General features: G+C 38.8%; 2 protein-coding genes across 2 annotated transcripts in view; one reads left to right on the top strand and one right to left on the bottom strand.

Annotated features, from left to right (window-relative positions):
• Positions 1-4,052: 4,052 nt before the first annotated feature.
• LOC106960029 (large neutral amino acids transporter small subunit 1-like) lies at positions 4,053-15,320 on the top strand. The gene is made up of 11 exons (XM_015052938.1): positions 4,053-4,571; positions 4,936-5,469; positions 5,595-5,720; positions 9,022-9,127; positions 9,213-9,257; positions 9,542-9,665; positions 9,777-9,880; positions 10,001-10,097; positions 11,266-11,415; positions 12,285-12,459; positions 12,691-15,320. The coding sequence occupies exons 1-11, from the start codon at positions 4,496-4,498 to the stop codon at positions 12,765-12,767; spliced, it is 1,614 nt and encodes a 537-aa protein (XP_014908424.1). The 5' UTR covers positions 4,053-4,495; the 3' UTR covers positions 12,768-15,320.
• A 3,583-nt stretch (positions 15,321-18,903) lies between these two features.
• Positions 18,904-21,014, bottom strand: part of LOC106960030 (TOX high mobility group box family member 2-like) — a 72,578-nt gene continuing 70,467 nt past the window's right edge. Inside the window, exon 8 of the mRNA XM_015052939.1 lies at positions 18,904-20,057. Coding sequence (XP_014908425.1) covers positions 20,015-20,057 — 43 coding nt within the window. The 3' untranslated portion in view covers positions 18,904-20,014. The remainder of the gene's footprint in view (positions 20,058-21,014) is intronic.

Below are 21,014 nucleotides of genomic sequence, written 5' to 3'. Positions count from 1 at the left end.
GCAAAACAATCTAAACAACAAGAAGCCGTGTGTGAAGAGGCCGTGTGCAGCAGGGAAATTGAGGTCATCTGTCAGGGAGTATTGATGTTGAAAGCAAGCAAACTCAAGTGGAAAGCATTTGCTCTGATTCTCTACAAGTGAACACACACATTGCCATGGTCACGCACCAGCAGCTAAAACTGCAATAAGCCGTGGTGGAGAAACGGAGGAGGTATATGCGTATTTTCCAAAGCTAATTTAGGTTTATATTTGATCAATGAGGGATTAGTGACAGCCTGAGGTAGAAAATGTGTTTCTGGTATTCGAAGGCGTTTGCTGAGTCTTATCAACTGTGTGCTTTCATGGGCCACACTTACAATGCAGCACCAGCTCCAAATGACACAAGAAGAAAAATAATAGAGGATTTCTTTGAGAGGTTTTCCTCCATGCCAAAGGGACAGATCTGAATAAATTCAAGTTGACATATTCAGCACAAACAAATTTTACGTTTCCTGTTTTCTTAGGAGGTTTACATGCCAGCTTCTAATCATTGACCGTCTTCTAGAAGCAAAAGGGGAATCAGCATGAAATGTGAGAGAGGTTCTGTTGGAGAGGAGGGTGTAATGAAAGGAATTATGAAAAGAAACATGAAACAGAAAGAAATGTCAGTGGGTGGTGAAAAAAAATGTTTTTTTCTTTGATGGGAAGAGAAACCATGATAGAAAAAGTTTAGGTGAGGAGAAGAAAACACGAGCAGAAGTCATGAAGTCAAATATAGAGTAATACAGACAGTGAGATTATGTATTTATGAGTTTAAAAAGGTTTAAATAAAAAAATAGAAATATCTGGAAAACTGTCATGACATGCAGTTGTATTATTTTATAATTGTGTCATTTCATTTGTAATATTTATTCTCTATTGCATCTTTAAAACAACAGAATTTGCAAATAACTCAATATTTTTCTTTGTCTGTTTCAATATTAACTACTAGATTCTGAAAAAGTTACTTCAAACAGAAGATCTTATGTAAACAAATTTGGAGTAAACATTTCAGCATTTCAACAATTATCTTGTAGCCATCAATAAAATTGCTGGAGGTCTGCAGGTAGCTGAGAGTTGATAGATATAAATAAATCAGTTTCTAGATGTGAAATGTAGAAAATACACCCAAGTGCTACTTGGTGCTGGTTGGTCCTATAAAATATTGATGATATCCATTTTATTCATGTTCATTATCATGCAAAATAAAAAAAATATATTATTATAAAAGGTGTGGGGGGAGAGTAGTCTGAATTGGGTTCTGGAGCTTTGCCCCACCTCATACATCGCACTCATTCGCCAGCCGCGAGTGATTCCAAGCCGCGACTAACACCACATCCACCAGGCGAGCTGAGAAATTGCTCCCCCTGGCTTCTCCTGTGAGACATGCAAGCGCTGCTCAATTATTTCTGTTCACTCGCTCACCTTTGTCAGGTGATACCCTGCAAGGGTAACCATTGGCTCTTGTCTCAGACCTTCCCCGAGGTGATTGGTGGAGTGACGAGCACTCAGTTTGTGACCTCTACAATGAGCTTCCTCCCACACCAGGAAGTGAGGGGAAGATTCTTCGGCTATATAACCCTGATTTTGCAAAGAAGATATGATTATGGTGCAAAACCGATTTTAAAACACAATGTGTCAGGAAAGACAAATATTTAACATATTGTAATAGAGACAGTACACCTACCTTGTTCTTGCTTTATAAGTCAGTAACACTCAAAAAGATAAATATTTCTGAGATTTTATGTACAGCAATGCATGCTGGGAGCGAAAAACCGGGTCATAGACGAGTAACCTGCCTAAACTAAATTGTTCACGACTCACCATAGCTATTGTGGAGCACCATTGAACCATACACTGTGGACTATTCATATCTAATGAAAGGAAGAAAACCAGCATGGTAACTGAGTAGACACCGCATTGGCTTCATTGTACAGTAAAAAAGGTACGTCACTTCGTCCGCCATGTTGTGAGTGGCAAGCTTTAACAACAGATACACCACGGGTCACGTTCATTTTTTTTAAAATAAACATTACTATGCCTTACTATTAAGATTTAATACTTTTGTTATGTATTAAGTCTTAATAATAGTCATATATCAGTGAATTAAAATGCAAACAAGTTCAATGACTTCTAAAACCACCTAAATTTTGTGGATTTAGTTAGATTAAATATACTGCATTTAGTTAATAAGCTGAAGTTGCTTCCAAATATTTGGGTTGTTTTCCTTGGTTCCTAATTTATATAGTTTCTTCCTAACAGAATAACTAATGCCTCACAGCATCATCCCCTTGTGCTAAAGTTAGCTCTTGAAACTGAGAATATATGTTTTAATGACATTTACTTGGATGATCAAAGGTAATAAAAACAAAACAGAATCATCTTAAACGAGAAAAAACGCCACTCACAATATGTTGGCGGCGTTCTCGGTTATGCTTCGTGTGTTTGCTTTGTATGATGAAACCACGGAAACGTCACAGTTCCCATGATGCCTCACGGATATCAGCTAGTTTGTTCGTATTTTTGTACTGAAAAACATTGCTGTCTTTAAAGATATAGCAAGTAACCTCTTGTATTATATCAACATAACAGAACAGTACAATAAAAAAAATTGAGTGAAACCACAATAGTAAGTAGAGTCAGATTTGTGTGGTATAAAAACGTCGTCATCATGCTTCTTCATCCGGGGCATTCAGAAGGTTTGCAATCTGGGCTACAAACGGAGAACCTGGTTTCTCACATACTTGCCCAGGGGAAAGTCCCCGGACCCGTGGCAGAAAGTGCCCTGGTTAAATCCAGCCTCGGCTTGCGCTCCTCCGTAAGAGCCAAGACGTTCATCAGAACCGAGCTTGGGGATTGCTTGTCGAATTTGTCAGCGTTAAGAGGAATGCAAACACTATGCACGAAACGCTTCAACAGAACGGGGCTCATTCTCCGAATGCACGCTTTTTTTTGGGATTAGGTGGCATTAATAAGTGCATATTTCAGTTCATGTTCCTATAAAATAACATATTCATATAACAATTTTGCTGTTTTTTTAAAACAAATATTCAAATTGGTACTTATTTTGATAATATATGGAAGTTAAACTTTTAACTTCTTATTTAAAATATATTAACTCTAAAAACATCCTAACTAACTTTAACATTGGAGTCAGTTACATTGAAAAACTTTATTAATCTCAAAGGAAAATGAAATGTTTTCTTCAAAGATGCCGGTGGGCAACAACGATTTATTTGGCATTATGTTGCTAGAACATAACGGAGTATCTTCAGAGATAAATAGGCAAGTATTGTCAATGTCCCCATTTCCTGTTCATCTCCAATTAGCTTCTGTTAAATATTGTTTTATAACATAATCCTGTTTTAAATGAATGAAGGAATACACCAAACTTTTTTTAATCTTATAAAAAATAAAATATGGGAAAAGCTTAAGATCTCAATACTTTTGCAAGCAAGTGTAAGTTTAGAAACCGTATAATGTCTCCATCTTGTGGTTGAAAAGATGATGTGCAACTCAGGCAACAACATCCAGAAGAGTAACTGAAATTTTGTGGTTTTAATCCTCATACTGTTTGTCAAAATAAATCATTAAAAAAAAAAAAGTCCCAGTCCACTTCATCTCTCATTTCTGTCGATCCTTGAGCTTGATCATTATTTTGAGAAAAATACCTTGTATGTTTAAGTAAATGCTGATAGTTTTAGACCCAGACAGTGTCTGTTCATGTTGGTATGACTTAAGTTTTGTAATTGCTCTGAGAATGTACTGCAGGTGTGAACACTTTTCTTCCTTTTCACAATAAACTAATGAATAAAGCTTAAGTCGCTGAAGACAAAACAAGTGCATCATTATTGCTATTCAGCTGAAAATGGCCCCTGGGTGTCCATTTTCCATGGTTTCACCTTTCTCAGAAAACAATGATCCACTCTGTACCTCGCTGACGCCAGTAGAGGGCGCTCCACCCCTGCACCCTCCATCCTAATAAGCTCTGACATCAGAGCACACGCTAACAAACACGGACCATACCTTCTGCTACAGGATTAGGGCAGCAAACAAAAAGCTTAAAGAGTCATGTGCCTCTACTCTCCAAATGATCCCTTCCTGTAACCCACTTCTCTTACTGAGCTATCCCATGATTCATGCAGAGTGGGCGTAGGCACGAGCATCAGCAGCATCACTAAGTTTCAGCTCCTCCCTGCTGCATGCTGGGAGGGAGAGACTGAGAGGATCAGGGTCAGATAAATTCCAGACTGAGTGACGGTGGCACTGAGTGTAAATGAGAGGACAATCGGGTGCATGAGTGGGTGAGAGGACAAATTAGGCTGGGTGATAGAGAGAGAGAGGGAGAATTGTGAGTCTGTCTGTATGTGCATGAGAGAGAGAGGCAAAGATAAATCCAGAGAGGACAGGAGTGTGTCTAAGGGAAAGAAAAGAGGGACAGGAGGTAGAAGACAAGACACTCGGAAAAGGAGGGAACATGGCTGAGCCGGAGCTGAAATCGAGAAGCAGCCGGGAGACTGTTGCTAAAGCAGGGAGCCAGGAGAAGATGGAGAGTAAGTACAGTCTGTACTCACACTCCTGTAGACCGCACATGGAGCAGAGCTGCATTATTCCATCATGCGCTCTGATGCAACTGATGCAAGGCTAGAATGCCTTGCATCAGTTGCAAGGCATTCTAGCCTGCAGAGCTCTGCACAACAGAGCTTGTGCTTTCCGGGAGTGGCGATGCTAACAGGTGACAAAAATGGCAGGTGCACGTGTGTCTCTGCAGAGAAACGGTAGGCTGAGACGTTAGGAGGAACTTCAGAAAATGATCAGAATTGAAAAATATTGACATTTTCCACTTCTGAGAATCTAAAGTTTTAATGTGTTTCTAATCGCTGATCGTCTTCTGCTCTGCTGTCTTGACTTCACCAGCAACTAAAGCAGAGCCCAACCAAGATGGTCTCATTGTGGAGCACCCAGCGTCCCCATCGGACCCCATGGTCTCTGCCCCTGCTGCCACAGACCCAACTAACAGCCCGCCTGGCAAGAGTGAAAAGATCAAGCTCAAACGCAGCATCACCCTCTTCAACGGCGTGGGGATGATCATAGGCACCATCATCGGCTCGGGCATCTTCGTGACTCCAACAGGTGTGGTCAAAGAGACCGGTTCTGCTGGCCTCTCCTTGATCGTCTGGGCTGCCTGTGGAGTTGTTTCCACTATGGGAGCCTTGTGCTATGCCGAGCTGGGCACGACCATCGCAAAGTCTGGAGGAGACTACACATACATCCTTGAAGTATATGGCGAACTTGCAGCCTTTCTGAAACTGTGGGTGGAGATGCTAATAATTCGTCCATCGTCCCAATATGTGGTCTCGTTGGTGTTTGCCACCTACCTTCTCAAACCCCTGTACCCAACCTGCCCTGTGCCAGACAGTGCTGCCAAGCTCATCGCCTGCGTGTGTCTTAGTGAGTAAGGCTGAACTTTTCAGATGTGTTTTTCAGTCATATTTTTACCTCCTCATATGGGTAAACTTGGAGACGATTCATTCTGAATTCCTACTCATAGTTGTGCCTTTCGCTACACGTTGCAGCCTCCTTGACGTTTGTGAACTGCATCAGCGTGAGAGCAGCCACCAAGGTCCAGGACTTGTTCACAGCATCCAAATTACTAGCTCTCATCATCATCATCCTCTTTGGCTTCATCCAGATATTCACAGGTAACCACCCTTCAACACATGCTTTGTTCTTAAGAGGTTCAGATGGTTATTTGTCACCTCAGCGCTCTCTCACTTCTTCACTAAGCCTTTCAGTTTAATGTCACTGCAGAGCAATTCAATTTTATAACTTGATTTTAAAACGTGGGAAGTCAAGCTCAAGGAACTGAGTAAACTGGAAGTAAACTGGAATTTAATTCGACCAGTTTTGCGATCAAAATTAACGAAAGGATGTGATATGACAAAATGTGGCAAAACAAATAGGCATTGTTTGACAATTTCTTTCAGCTACACAAACAACAAAACTCGTACAAATAGCTTAATTTTCACCTAGACCACAATCCAGACTAGGAGAATCCCTTGATTATAAATTAACTTGTTAATATCAGTGGATAATTGTGAATAACTTACTGGATCTTAATTGAGCAAGTTATTATTTTTGCATTGGAGTTGCCTATAGCTAACAACAACAAAAAAAAAAATTCAATCAAACACATATTTTTATCTAAATAGGTCAACCATTCGATTAAGGCTTGAAGTAATTCTTTAATCTGTAACGACGTCTTTATTCTGTCTGAAAGTAACATTAATGTTTTGAAGTGTTCCAGTCAGAGAGCCTCTGGAAAGAGTTAAATCATCCAAATACATTTGGAGACATGGAAAAGTATGCTCAGTGATAATGAGGAGGGTTTAATCGCTGTGATTGGAAGCAATACTCTTCTAATGATAATTAAATTGGGTATTCATATTTTATTGTGATTTATTATCTTTAGAAAGACGTCTGTTTCATTTCTAACCAGAAACAAACTTCTTGGTTGGATTAAAAGTATTTAAAATCTAAATATTCCAGGTGCATGAATAATTATGTGCTTCTCAGTACATAGGTGTTGATAGTATCTGGAGTAGTGTATTTTTTTAAAAAGAAAAAATATATATATATATATATATATATATATATATATATATATATATATATATATATATATATATATATATTTATGTTCGTTGCTCAGATTTTAACCGTGATATTTACATGTGCAGCATGAGGCATTTTTCTTTTGTCTCTAATCATGAACAAATTGTTGATGCATGTTAATGAACCTAATGAAGCAGGCTGCTGTCCTTTCAGTTTGTCAGCACAGTTGCTGAGCCTGAACACAGGGCCCGTCTGTCTGCAGCCGGCTGATTGAGTCTGGCTGTGCAGCCATGTGCGCGTGTGTCTGTGTGCGGGTCTCCAGGCCGCACATGGCCGTAAATCACTGCCATACTTTTCTCATCTGCACAGCGTTTATTTGATAAAGGATACGTTAGAAGATATTTTAGGATTTTTTCTTTTATACAGAGACAATCACTGGCTTTTGAGCATAATTTCATGCAAGCTCCATGATGCATTGTGTGTTACCCAGAAATGATGTAGCAAAAAAAATAAATAAATAAAAATGAAAAGGACACGCGGGAACAGAATGTGACATCTGCTTCTTTCCCTCCTTTTGGAAGGCCACACCCAGTGCCATTGTTTCCCCTTCTTCCCCTGACCCCCACCCCCTCAGTGAGTTACCATAGTAACGAGGTGGAAAAGCCTACACTGTTCAGTACATGACAGAAGGACTGAAGGGGCAAATAATATGGGCTTAAGGCTCTTAAGAGAAAGTTATTAACATGTGAAAGCACCAGGTAGAGTGGAGTCACGCCCAGTGAGAATACAAACTCACATTCTAATAGCGCTACACTGATGCAATAAATGTATGCTTTTCCTTCACAGACTAAAGTTTATTTATCATATTTATAATTCTCCTGGCATTTAAATGTCACCTGAACTGAAGTTCCCTTCGCTTCCCCCACATCTAAGGAGATGCTGGCTGAAAATATCAGGTTGTCAACAGGCAGTCTACCAACAGGCTGGTGTTGGTGGAAGAAATTAAAAAGTATCAGGAGTGTAAGAGAATATCTAACCAGGACAGTGAAGTGATGTGAGCAAACTATATCTTGAGGTATGATTCAGTTAATAATGCCAGCTTAAAATAACTCCCATGCTTGTGTTTCTCAGCAACAGCAATTGCCTCAGTTTTTTTTCCTAACCTTGAGATTCTGTTAGCTGTATATGAGAAGCAAAGGCACTGTTAGGATGGCCCTTAGCGGCTGGAGGGAGTAGGAGACTTGAGGCAGAGAAACTGTGCAAACCCACTGGGTGTTTATTCACCAACATTTAACAGACAAACAACCCTGCTTACAGTGGCCTAGGGTCTTAGCAGAAACACACATTGGCCAGCATGCAGCCTTTTATAGTCGCTGGCTGTTCCAATTCACAAACCCACCAAAAAACAGGGTAGAACAAAATACATACACACAAAGTTTGACAAACTAACTAAATCCTCAGAATAACATATATTTCCAAATACTATTAATTTTAAGCATCTCTAAAACATTTTTATGAATATAAATATAAATCCAACATTAAATTTATAAAATGCCTTGCTCTACTGCTCCCCTTCTTTCATCTGCTTTGGTCTCTTCTGGAACCTTTAAAAGGTGCTCAGGCCCCAGGGAATCTTTTAGCCTGAACACCCTGCAGAGGAAGAGACAGAGGTAAGCCACACCCACACAAAGCCTTCAAACAATCACAAAACTTATATTATCCTTTTGTTTGTATTTTAACAGGACACCATCAGTTCCAGCTGAGATGCAACTGGATAAAACACACAATCAATAAAACATTTCAATCTGTTTGTATCCGTTTAATTTCATTCATCATGCATTTCTTTTATCATTTAACACATTTCAAGTGTTGTGCCGCCAAGTAATGAAGACCTTCATTACAGGCACTTATGGTCAAATAATCACTAGTAATAAAGCTCTGTCTTCAGGAAAACTTGTAAACACACGCACGCACATACACACACATGCACACACACACACTACGTGTATATGCCACACATGGCAAAAAAATCAATTATCGGCTAATAATCAACCCCACATCTTTTAAGGAAATGGTTTGTTAGAGATTTTAAAAAAGCTGCATTTCTTCCTCACCCTACTGACTGGTTGTGCTGCAGTACTAATTGTTGAACAAACCAGAAACAAGTGTCAATGTTAATTTCATTTTTTTTCTTTTTTTAAAAGTTTTGTCAGCATATACCCCTTTCAGAAATGTATTTGCTGCTGTTTCTGTGGTTGCTTTGTCCCTCTGCCACCACAAGGGGAGCCCAAGCCATTATTTCTGATTTCTAGCTCCACATTTGTCAATAAACAACACAGAGTTTCTGTTTTAGTCGTTCCTCATATAACTTTTTGTGTGTGGACACAGGTGATGTGCCGTATTTGACACCAGAAAAGGCTTTTGAAGGCAGTAAAATGGGAGTGGACAACATTGTGTTGGCGTTGTACAGCGGCCTCTTTGCTTTTGGTGGCTGGTGAGACTTTGAAATGTCTGTTTATCATTAATTTTTTACTTGCTCATTAAAACACCTTAACCCAATTGTTTTTGTTTCCCCACAGGAACTACCTGAACTATGTTACTGAGGAGATGATCAATCCAGAGAGGTGACTTAAAAGTGATGCAGGTTGATTTCAGTATTTTACCGAGTCTTGTGTGAATATTACAGCAATGGCATGACTGCCCCCATCTATGAACACGCTTGTCTACCGTCAGATGACTGCATGGCGGATAGAGTACAATGACACATGAAAGCTGAGTGGAAATAAAAATATCGGATCGCATGAAATCGAACGCCACATTTACTCTATGAAGTGAAGAAATCTTTCCTGTTACAAAAATGCTGGTTTTGCTGTATTGTTGTTTAATGATTATTGGTCTCTCCCCACAGAAATCTGCCCTTAGCCATTATCATATCAATGCCGATAGTCACAGTGGTGTACGTTCTGACCAACCTGGCTTACTTCACCACCATCTCTCCTGAAGTCATGGTTGAGTCTGAGGCGGTTGCTGTGGTAAGTGTGATTCCCTTCAGTTCATGACAACATGTGTGTCTTTAGTTTTCACACAATCTACAACAAAACTTTCACCTCTGTATGTGTCTTTGTCCTCGTGGGCTGATGCAGAGCTTTGGAGAGTACCACCTTGGCGTGATGGCCTGGTTGATTCCTGTCTTTGTGGGACTCTCCTGCTTCGGAGCCGTCAATGGATCTCTATTTACATCAGCACGGTGACTAAACCACAACATTTACATGTGTTTTTTTTTTTTTTTTTTTGTTCCTTAGACCTGGGGGTGGAAATGGAAATGTTATCTGCTTCAGTGGAAAATAACTGCCTGTTTCCCAACCAGGCTGTTCTACGCTGGAGCCAGAGAAGGTCAACTCCCTGCTGCTCTGGGACTGGTTCATACAGACTTGTTTACACCTGTGCCATCACTAATCTTTACAGTAAGGCTGAACTGGCTCCAACTCTTTTTCCATCCTTTGTTGATGTTATTTTTTTCTTTTTACATTTCAGATTTGTTCAGCAACTTAAACACTGATAGAAAGGCCAACTACTTACTCCTGCTTGAGTCTGTATGCTATTTGGCGCAAACGGCATCACACTGCCTCCAGCTAAAACAGTTTGGTATGGTGGAGATCAGGGGTGCCCAAGTCCAGTCCTCGCGAGCCACCATCCTGCCAGTTTTAGAAGTATCCTTACTCCAACAGACCGGGATCAGCTCTACAGAGGCCTGATAACGAGCCATTCATTTGATTCAGGTGTGTTGAAGCAGGGATGCATCTGAAACTTGCAGGATGGTAGCTCTCCAGGACTGGACTTGGGCACCCCTGGTGGAAAGGGTTTGGCAAGTTTTTCATGGGTGCAACCCACAGACCCAGCCCTTAACCACAACCCACAATCGAGGCATCACTTAAAGAAATAAACAGGCTTTCTACTTGTACAACATTCTTAAGGGTCTCTTCATTCTTGAGAAGTCTGCAAAAGTACGGAATTGGATATTATTTAATTTTTTCTGTAATGAAAACTTCAGACTTTTTAAAAAAAACTTTTTTCTTAAAAGAGCATTATTCCAAAAATTCTTGATAAATTGTTTGTATTTTATATTAAATTGTATTAAATCACATGCTTTGATGTGGGCTTCATACTGTGATTATCAAAAAGTTATTTTGTTGAGAGCTATTAAATGCAGGATCATTCAAAGATAAAAACAAAGTTAAATTCAGGACTTTTGTGGATACCGGAAAATGGAACCTGTGGTTCTGAAGCAGGGTCTGGTTGATGTGAATGATTAAAACTGCTATTTTTAAAGGTCCATGTCTTCATATTCTCTACTTTAAAAATCTTCCTTTACTATTTGAAATATTAGTTCGTACCTAAATAGCAATAAAATGCCCTGTACCACACTTCAGTTTTAGCAAATCCCAGAAAATACCAAAGTCTAGATAAGTGGACGTTTGAAACAAAATGTGAAAAGAAAATGTGTGGTAGGTTGGGATTTATTACCAACCAGCATCAAAATCTGCTAAGCGCATGTTTCTTTACTTTTTGTGCCAAGTTTATATTCATGTCAAAGAGAACAACCGGTGCTGTGATTTTTGTACTTTGCAACAGTGCCTCCTGTCCATGATGTACACCATCTCCCAGGACATCTTCTCAGTCATTAATCTCTTCAGCTTCTTCACCTGGCTGTGCGTCGGCATGGCGATCGCCGGCCTGGTGTGGCTGCGCATCACCAAGCCCGATCTGAGAAGGCCTATTAAGGTACAGCCTGAACAACTTTGATTTAAACTGGTCACCTTTTTTTTGGGGGGGGGGGGGGGGGGGTTAAATCCAAATAAAAGACCATGAGCCCACTTGAATCTCAGCCAGATTCTTTTGTCTTCTCAAAAACATCAACATGTCGGCAGGTTAAACAGGGGCTGGACTATTTTTGTTTTATTTTCAGCGAAAGCACCATTGTATCCCTGCTCCTGTTGTGAGTCGGAAGTGGAACCACGCTGTGTTTCCACGACAGGCGGGCGTGGCAACCGAATGAATGCGCCGTTCTTTGTTGCCCTCTTATCGTGGGAATATAACCTTGACAGTCGCCTTTTATCTTTCGTTTGAGGCCGAGTGATCTCAGCCCATTTGTTCTACAAAGTAATCTACACACAGGAAATAAACAGGGATCCCAGCTTTATTTCTAAGCTAATTATGAAACAAGACTTTAAGTTGCTTTTTTGTGTGTGTGTGTGTGTGTGTGTGTGTGTGTGTGTGTGTGTGTGTGTGTGTGTGTGTGTGTGTGTGTGTGTGTGTGTGTGTGTTTTGGTTCAGAACGCCTCGGTTCTTGACATCTCAGTTAATCTTTTCTAAAATACCATACATTTTAGAAAAAGATGAATATACATTAAATAAGACAATCAATATTATATTATTTAATATCACATTAATTGGTTGTGTAAATTATTATTTATAAATCTTAAGGTCTGGTATTAGGAAGAAATAACAGAACTAAAAGGGTGAAGGTGTAAAGTTTTCTTGCCATCGTTGGTTTCAGCCAAATCTGTTGTTGCGTATTAAGTCAATCTTCTACCTGACACCTTCCCGTATTTGTACAATTAACAGCTTTTTCATTCATTTTCCCTCTCCAGGTGTATCTTTTCATCCCGGTGACGTTTGTTTTGGGCTGCGTTTTCATGATCGTCGTGTCGTTCTGGGCGGCTCCGTTCGAGAGCCTGGTGGGCAGCAGCATCATTCTCACGGGCATTCCTGCGTATCTGCTCGGCTACAAGTGGAAGAAACCCCATATGATCAAGAAGATGCTGGGTAGGTGAAGTTCTAGGTTTGCTTTTTTTAAAATGATGCCGTTGTTTTTGTCCAGACCGGGCTAAAGAGGTTTCTCCTGCAGTTTGTTATGAAACTGAGCATACCTGTACCCGCTGTTCTGCTTTATTGTTTTGCCCAATGTGAAGCAATGGTGTGAGGCAATGCTTTCTTTATTTTCAGAATTGTGGCTAAGCAATATGTGTAATACGACAGGTTGTTTTTTTGTCACAGAAATCTTCACAATGTTCTGTCAGAAGATCTTCATGTCGGTTCCTGAGGAGAAGGAGAAACACGAGGAGGCTGAGTAACGCCCGGCAAACCGAGCAACAGTCTTCAAATGTTTACGTTCATTTTGAGCACATTCTTTTTCAAATGTACTTTACAAGCTGAAGCTAAAGTGAAAACAAAAACTACACATTTACAACGAGGCCTTGTGGAGTGCCCTTGTGTGCAACATGTAAAAGCATATTTTGTGACTCCTGCAGGCAGTTCAAAATGCCTGCTGGTCACGTCTCAAGCCGCATTTCAGATTCGTTCCTGCAGCTTTTACTCTGAAAGGTTTTGACAGTCTTGTGACGTGTAATGCTGGGACATGCTTTCTCCTAAAAATGTGAATAGCGGCAGTGGATATATGGTTATGCTGCAAACACAGTATAAGAAAATGCTGTAAATCTGCTGGCTTGCAGGTTTACTGTCCACCGACGAGAAAATGAAAAGAAAAACAGAAGACGGGTTTGATTGTTTTAACTTTGTCTGCCATCAATGATAAAACTTTAGCTAGTACTGAGTAGTTTACACGTCTTCAAAAAGTGAAGACGTGTGAGGTAAAACTGAGGGTTCAGCAGTAGAGACGGTTGTATTTCTGTATCTAACATGCTGCTAGCGTACAGTGGCTCTCAGAGGTCTGCAAGGGCTGCACAATAATAGGAAAACAGAGCTTTTCAATATTACAGTTGAATATTGCATTGATAATATCGAATGCAATTGCTAGATTACCCCTATTTTCTTTCTTTTCCGTCATCGCCATGTTTCCCCACTCTCTCTGAGCTTCAACAGAGGATGTGTGGGTAAAAGACAGCAACAGTCTGTCAAAATGTCCAGATAGGTTATTGGTGAGCAGTGTTTTAATCCTACTCACTTGGACCATCCATCATTGCATCAAAACAACATTCTGAAGTTGCACTATTGCACATATTGATACTTTGATAACAACCGGGACTCAATATATTATGCAGCTTTACCACACACCCCTATGAAATGTCCATTATTTTCTGCAATGAGATCCTAATACAGCAGCTTCATAATTTTAGCGTCTTTAATGTGATATTTATCCTGTGCAACTCAACTGGAAAACGAACAAATCTTAATTAATTAATGTTTGTATTCCTGACAAACGCATTGAGATAAGTGAGTCGATTCTTTGCCGCCGCTTTACAAACTGAAGCTGAAGCTAGAGGATGAAATGAGCAAATGGAAAAATGTCACGGAAAGCAAACAAAATGGGGCAACTGAACTTAAATGTAGATTCACTAGAGTTGATAAAAGGTGAAAACTCGAGAAGACTGAAAGTTGAGTGTAAAGGTTCTTCAACAAAGTCTTAGTTTGGGGTTGTTTACTCTTGGGCAACCGGGTTATTGTAGCTTTATTTCCTTTTGTGTTTTCCAGTTGAGCTCTGCAGGATATTTTACATTAAATATATATAAAAAAATTGAATTTTAGCAGAGCTGCTTGCACTTTTCAGAGCCACTGTATGATGTCACTATTTAAAGAGGCCTACTAGCAGCACAGCATTTCACCCATATTAACATTTATGTTAAGCAGCTTTTGACCGAAACAGCATTTTGCAATCATTCCTACAATGACTCAGTAACTTATTTTCAAGCACAGTTTCTAGACACACACAAAAAAACAAGATTTGCAATTTATTGTGTAGTAGGAGAGCTTCTATCAGGGTAGTCTGTTTTTTTAATGATTTTCTATGATTTCTACGCCTCCAATGTAATCATGAAAAGATTACAGAGAAACCAGCTTCTGTTGTTGTAAAGCACTAGTAGCAGAAAGGATGGACCAGATAGCCCTGCAGTGTTTGTGTTAGTGTTCGCATTGGACGTTTTTGTCGTTTGTGCCAGCCTTGTCAATGCTGATATTTCAGATTTTTTGTGACACTCTCAGACCAAACTGAATGTTTAATGAAGCCAGAGACGCAGCCCCCACAAAAACCCAGAGAGAGAGAGAGCATTCCCCGAAGCAGGAAAAACTGAGTCCTGCATAAAGAAAAAAAAAAAAAGTTTTAAAAGTTTTCACTGAATTCTGATAATTCATTCAATACATGATGGCTGAAGGAACGAAAAACAGGGAAATGTGTTCCATTTTACCAGCGTTTTTATTCCAGTAAGTCTTTGAATTTCTTGAGAATTTCCTTTATTCTCTACTCATCTTTTTTGTTGTAATAGTACCATAATTAATTTTTTTTTATTTTTTAAAAATACAATCACCAGACATAATATAATTATTATAGTACATAAAAATATTTCACACTCATTATTCTGCCACATCCATAACAGTAATGAGCGCACCAATAAATAGCACAGAGGTTGAATATGGATTCCCTCATTTTCGATCGTCCTCACATGATGATGGATGTGTTCTGTAAGCCTCATCATATATTTTATATTGTGCACAAAGTACTGTATATGTGTAAAACATTACTATATTATGTAATCACATTTGCCAGGTAAAATGTCATGAAAAAAAAAAAAGAAAATGTGTATTTTTAATCTTAAAAGTGAGAGTACCTATTATATCTGTTGTATCTTGGTGACCATGGCAGGTACATGTAACAATAAAAGTATTTTCTTCAATGTTGGAATTGCTTGTGTTCTGTATAACAAAACGATGAAGATTTAACAGCTCTCCTTCCAGAAAAATACTGTGCTGCGTGAATAAATGCAGAACTCAGACATGCTAGCGTCGGTGAACAAAAGGTCGGCTGCTTACTCACTGCAGTCTGCCGTTTCAGACAGAGCAGGCTACCTCCTAACACAAGAGCAGCTTTGATCCAAATGAGGATATCACGGGGCAATTTTCTCAAAATGCGGTTCAGTGTTGTTATCTGCCGAGCCATCAAGTGGTTGGGTAGTGATCTCGATGAAAAGCCCATCTTTTTCCTGTTTGTCTTGTTGTGCCTGTTGGCTTTCTGACAATGGAGCCACTGAAACCTGGGCCGTCTGGGGAGTTCATATCTGTCTGAGGAGGAAATGAAAGCCTCTGAAGGCTGCAGATGGAAACAGTATCAGAGCTGGTGGAAGCAATATTAGCAACGGGAGATTGGATAGACAAAAACGAAAACAAAAAACAAAAAGGAAAAATAATATTGTTTGACTGGGGTGATATATTTAGAGTAGGAAAGCTAAGGAAAGTAACATTTTATATATTATTTGTAACACCTTTATAAAATATACAGTGTAGTTACTATTTAATCATATTGGGATTCAATCTTTGCAAAAGAAAGTAGTTGAAGTTAGGATTGCTCAGATTAGGATGCCATAACATCTGTGTCTGTGTGAGATTACCCTTTAAGTTACAAGAAAGCTTCCTATCTGTTTCAGACACTAATAATATTGTTAACACGCAATGTAGCAAACATTGTTCATAACCATGCAAAGTAATGCTTAACAAATTAACATAAAAAAAAACCCCTCAAACATTTAATGTAAATTAAAAAAAGAAGCATTTTTGCTTTTCCGACTTTGGTAAAACACTAAAATTAGTTTGGTGTATTAGTTTTGGGCAAGAAAATGGTCATACTGTAATTGTTGTAATCATTTAACTTTACCAGCAGATGGCGATAGAGTCAAATTAATATGGGCAGGCTACACAGTGACCCTGTCTTCTCACTCATTGCTACACATTTACACCCTAAATAGGTTTTACATAATTCAGTTCAATATAACATTGGGATATCGGATCACGCAGTGAAATAACTTTTTGTTCCACAACAGTGTAAGACAGATTAGGTTCACCCAATAAAAATACACATTCATTAAGGCCATAAAGGGCATATAAAATCCACCCAACACGCCAAATATATGATCGGAATGTAGATTTTGCATGCAATGCACTTGAAACACTAATATCCTACCAAACATTTCATCCAAACACTCGTTCGTGGCTGCTGTTTGCTGGGTAGCACTTTATCTTAGTAACACTTTATGAAAGCTGAAAAAACATGTAGCATGAAAAATTCTTATTCATGCTACATATTGATCAAAGGAGCAACCTTTTTCACTTACAATTTCCAAACCATTATTAGTGGACTACTTTAATAAAAACTCAATTGGGTCAGCAGTAATAAGTTATTAGAAAATATCCGATGATGACTAATTAAAAGTTGATATTCCACTAAAATGTATATTCATTGGTGGTAAGTTCATGGTCAATTTATATTCCTTAACATAAAGGGATACCCTATAACACAAATGTTGATATGAAGACAAGTGCAATTCAAAATATTGTGCGTTTTCAGTGCAGACCTACCAAGAAATGGTCAGAAATCTAAACTGATGGACCAGGGAAGGCAAGTAATAATTAGCAAATCAAACGAGAACCTCAGGTTTCTCTGGAGGATCAGCAGATATTGACAGCTCTGGTAGGAGACTGTGTCGAAAGGATATTTATCTGCTTTGCATTCTACAAATCTGGCCATTATGAATGATGGAGAAGACATAACGTCATTGTTAAAAGAAAGCCATTAAAGGCTGCTTTGCAGTTCGACCACAAGCCAACAAACAGCAAATGTGTAAGAAGCTCAGATAAGGACAGATGTAGGAAAAATGTTTCTTGCAGGATAACCGGCTAAACAGATGTTTACCTATTTGCAAGACAACTGGCTAACTGTACAGAGCTAAGGAATGATCAATATCAAAGCAGTGGGTTTGAAAAGCTGCTTGAGACATGGCTTAAATTATTTTCAGCAGCAAAATGTGGTTTTCTCATTGGCAAAAGCCTTTTAAAACCATTTGTTCTTTTCCTTACACTCCATTCAGTTTGGCCTTAGCATTACAGAGCATTCAAATAAAATACATACAAATTTATCATTTTAATTTTCCTTTCTGGCATGCAAAACTCCCTCTATGAAACTGTCTATAAATCACCTCTGGGGGGCACTGCATCGTCGTCGTCGTCCTCGGCGTAAACGTATATTCAGCGGGGAAGAAGGTGGTGCATGTTTTGAGGGGGGTAGGGATGATAGATTCCATTTCTATTCTACCTTTAATCCAACTGTGAAATTCAAAACTAAAAGGCAGCTGCTTTTTTTTTTTCTACCAAAGTACTCTGTAAGGCTGTGTACTGCATCAGTAACCCAGAGTTTCATCATCACACCTTTAGCAGAAGAAGAAGAAGAAAAAAAAACATGGTCACCTGGTAGAATATATATGACCTGTTAGAACTATATTGATCTATGCTGCATGTAGAGTAAAAAAAAAATCAATCTGTCCAGAATTAAAGGGAAAAAAAGATAAACAAGACATTAAAAAGGTCAAAGTGCATTAAGTAAAGCCTAAAAACTGCAGCTAATGAGCCATGTGACAGCAGCTACAGTAACTTCTGCAACATCAAAGATAATCCTCCTAATTAACCTCGGGTACACGCATGGAGAGGAGCCCCGGGGGGGTGGGGGGTGTCGGGTTGTGGGCAAAACGATGTTCACAGGCGACTGCATATCTCCGACTGCTTGCCATAAGAACAAATGAATTTTTTTAAGATGCAATAATGCGAGATTATGAAAATAAGAGGAAACATGAAAATCCACTTTTCCACTTTAAACATTTTATTACAGACAAAGGAAAACAAAAAAAAGAAGTATTTGTGACACAAAAATGAAGCTAATATTGGTACATGTATGTGAGAAGTGTACCAATGACAAATTCAGAAAATATTTATTATTCTAAAAATAAAGTTGTTGGTTCGTTAATAATAATAATAATAATAATAATAATAATAATAATAATAATATAATGCACACTGATGCAAAATAAGCCAAAATGTTACTTCATATTGTCCATAAATACATGTAAAACCTGCAAAGAATTAAATAAAATGACCAAATTATAAAACATTATGGTATCCGACAGAACAAAATGGGGCTCTTTCGTCACTGGCTTTACAAATTAAAGAAATACGTTTGGCAGGTTTGTACACAAAAATTAAAATATCTACCCCCGATGACCTGAAAAGCAAATCCTGCTACAGTGAAAATTAAAATGAGATATCTTGAAAACATTTTCCACACACACACACACACACACACACACACAAAAAAAAACAACAACAAAAAAAACAAAAACAAAAACAAAAACAAAGAAAAGAGAAAGATGGAAAAGTTTAACACAATTCTAAAACACCTAAGGAAACTAGTCAAAAACTTGAAAACCCACTGTTATGTTTTTTTTTCTTTAGTAACATTTCACATTTAGCAACATATTTTTTTTTTCTTTTTTACTTCACCTGTACAAGTGATGTGAGACTAAAAGGATGGAAGGCGGGGCTATAGGCAAAGGAGGCGGACCTTATTGACAAGAGTAGGAGGAGCTAGAAGGGGATTGGTTTAATCGTTAACCCCCTGTAACGTCCTGAGGCCGTGCAAGCAGAGTGACGTCCTCTAAAGGAGTTCCGCTCGGCCGACGAAGACAACAAACAGTTTTCAGCCTTCGCATTTCCTGCTTTTACATTTTTTTGGAGAGACATGAACACAGCGTCGACTTGAGCTCTAATGTGTGTGGCCCCTCACTGAATCCACCCGCACAGAAAAATCACGTAACCAAACAAGAGAGGTTTTTTTTTTTTCTAAGAAAAAAAAAAAAAAAATGGCAGAGGGCAGCTCAATACACAGAGGGTTCCATTTTGGTGATATTTACAATCACTCTGTGACAAAGGAAATAAAGTCCTTTAGTAAGCGGAGCAATGATTTACAAACGGCTTATGTATTCTCGACGACACCTTCATTAAAATGTTGCTTTTCCTTCATCCGGGGGTGTTTCAGAAAGTCCTGAAGTACGTCCACCCCTCATGAAGCAACTATATTCTATTTTCCTGCGTTACATTTTCTACCTTTGAGTATGCTTTAAGCATTTCATCTTCCTAATAAGGATAGTTCATGGCAAACATAGAGAAAGTGAGAGAAAAGGAAAGCGATTTTGCAAAAAAAAAAATAAAAAAAAAATCAAAACGAGACGAGAGGACATTTTTGGCCCTCATTTCCAGTATGCCGGCATGAGCTTTAAGCTCACTGCCACCTCCAAAAACAATGTTCGCAGACCAGGAGAGGGGGAAAAAAAAAGAAAGCAAAGGAAGTGCCTTGGGCTTGTGGCCGATTAAGTGCTTGGCAAAAAGGTGGTACTGTAGCAGTCTTTGGGATTTTCAAAATCCATCAGAAGAAAAAGAAGAAGAAGAAGAAGAAAGAAAAAAACAAAATGAATAAAAAGCAGATACATCAATGATGCTGTTGTTATGTTAGAAAGCTCTCTGGAGTCTGACATGTGGAGGTCATATAACTTCAAGTGAGGTAGAGAGGCTTGTCCCGGGTTCCCATGCCACTGCTGATGAAGAAAACAAGAGCTGTATAAATGTGTGACAAAATATATCTGAACAGAGGTCTGTTAGCAAAACATAACTGTTTATTCTACATAACATTTCACCAGGGAAATCTGTTTTTTTTTTCCCCTCTTTTCAATGAAGGCCTGTTTTCTTTCCAATGAAGGCCTGGGGAGCGGCTCCAAAACAAACATGAAAGCTGACGACAGACAACAGACATCAAAAGGCACGGATTCAAAATTTGCAGATCAGTTGGTATTTGAAATGTCAGATCTGGAGTCTATTCTCCGGGTATCTTTACTGACAAAGTAGGAGTAATTTAGAACCTTCTGAGAGTCCCAAACTACAGAGATCTGACACTTGAAGAGAAGGTTTAAAGCAAAAAAACTCAGTCCTCTTCAAAGAGCGTCAAACAGGATTTAACCCAACCTGTTTCGGACCCAGATGAATCAGCTCTAAATAAAGCAGACAGCATGGATGTAAACACATTTGTTTGCGTCCTTTTGTAAAGATGAGTACGAACCCAAATTACCGTAAGAAATTATTTTTTTTTTTAACTAAGTCAAACGTGGCATACTTGATGGAACCTCTAATTCCTGTAAAATAAAAGTAACTATTATGTTTTTGTTTTTTTTAAATATATAATTACCTTTTTAAAGTTAATTAGTAACTCATAATAATCTGACACAGCTGTCTAGTTTAGGTACTTTTCACTGTGCTGGATGAAAATCCCTCTTTATCTTGTCACCATGAATAACAAGCAGGATTGCAAAGGAGGTAAGATCTCCAAACTCACTTTTAAACAACTGCAGCAAAGAGTGGACCTTGCAGTCCCCATAGTAAAAATTAGACCCCACTTAGGGTGGTATTTAAAATGTGCCACAGTTTCAACAGGTTGGCCATCGAGAGAAACTGGAACCACTTTAAAGTCTTGTTTAGATCATTTAATTAGCTCTACATTC

Source organism: Poecilia latipinna, unplaced genomic scaffold, assembly GCF_001443285.1.
Source record: "Poecilia latipinna isolate Pla-1442-1.1 unplaced genomic scaffold, P_latipinna-1.0 Scaffold1147, whole genome shotgun sequence".
Lineage (NCBI taxonomy): Eukaryota > Metazoa > Chordata > Actinopteri > Cyprinodontiformes > Poeciliidae > Poecilia > Poecilia latipinna.
The sequence above is the reverse complement of the archived record's forward strand: the minus strand, read 5'-3'. Positions and strand labels throughout refer to the sequence as shown.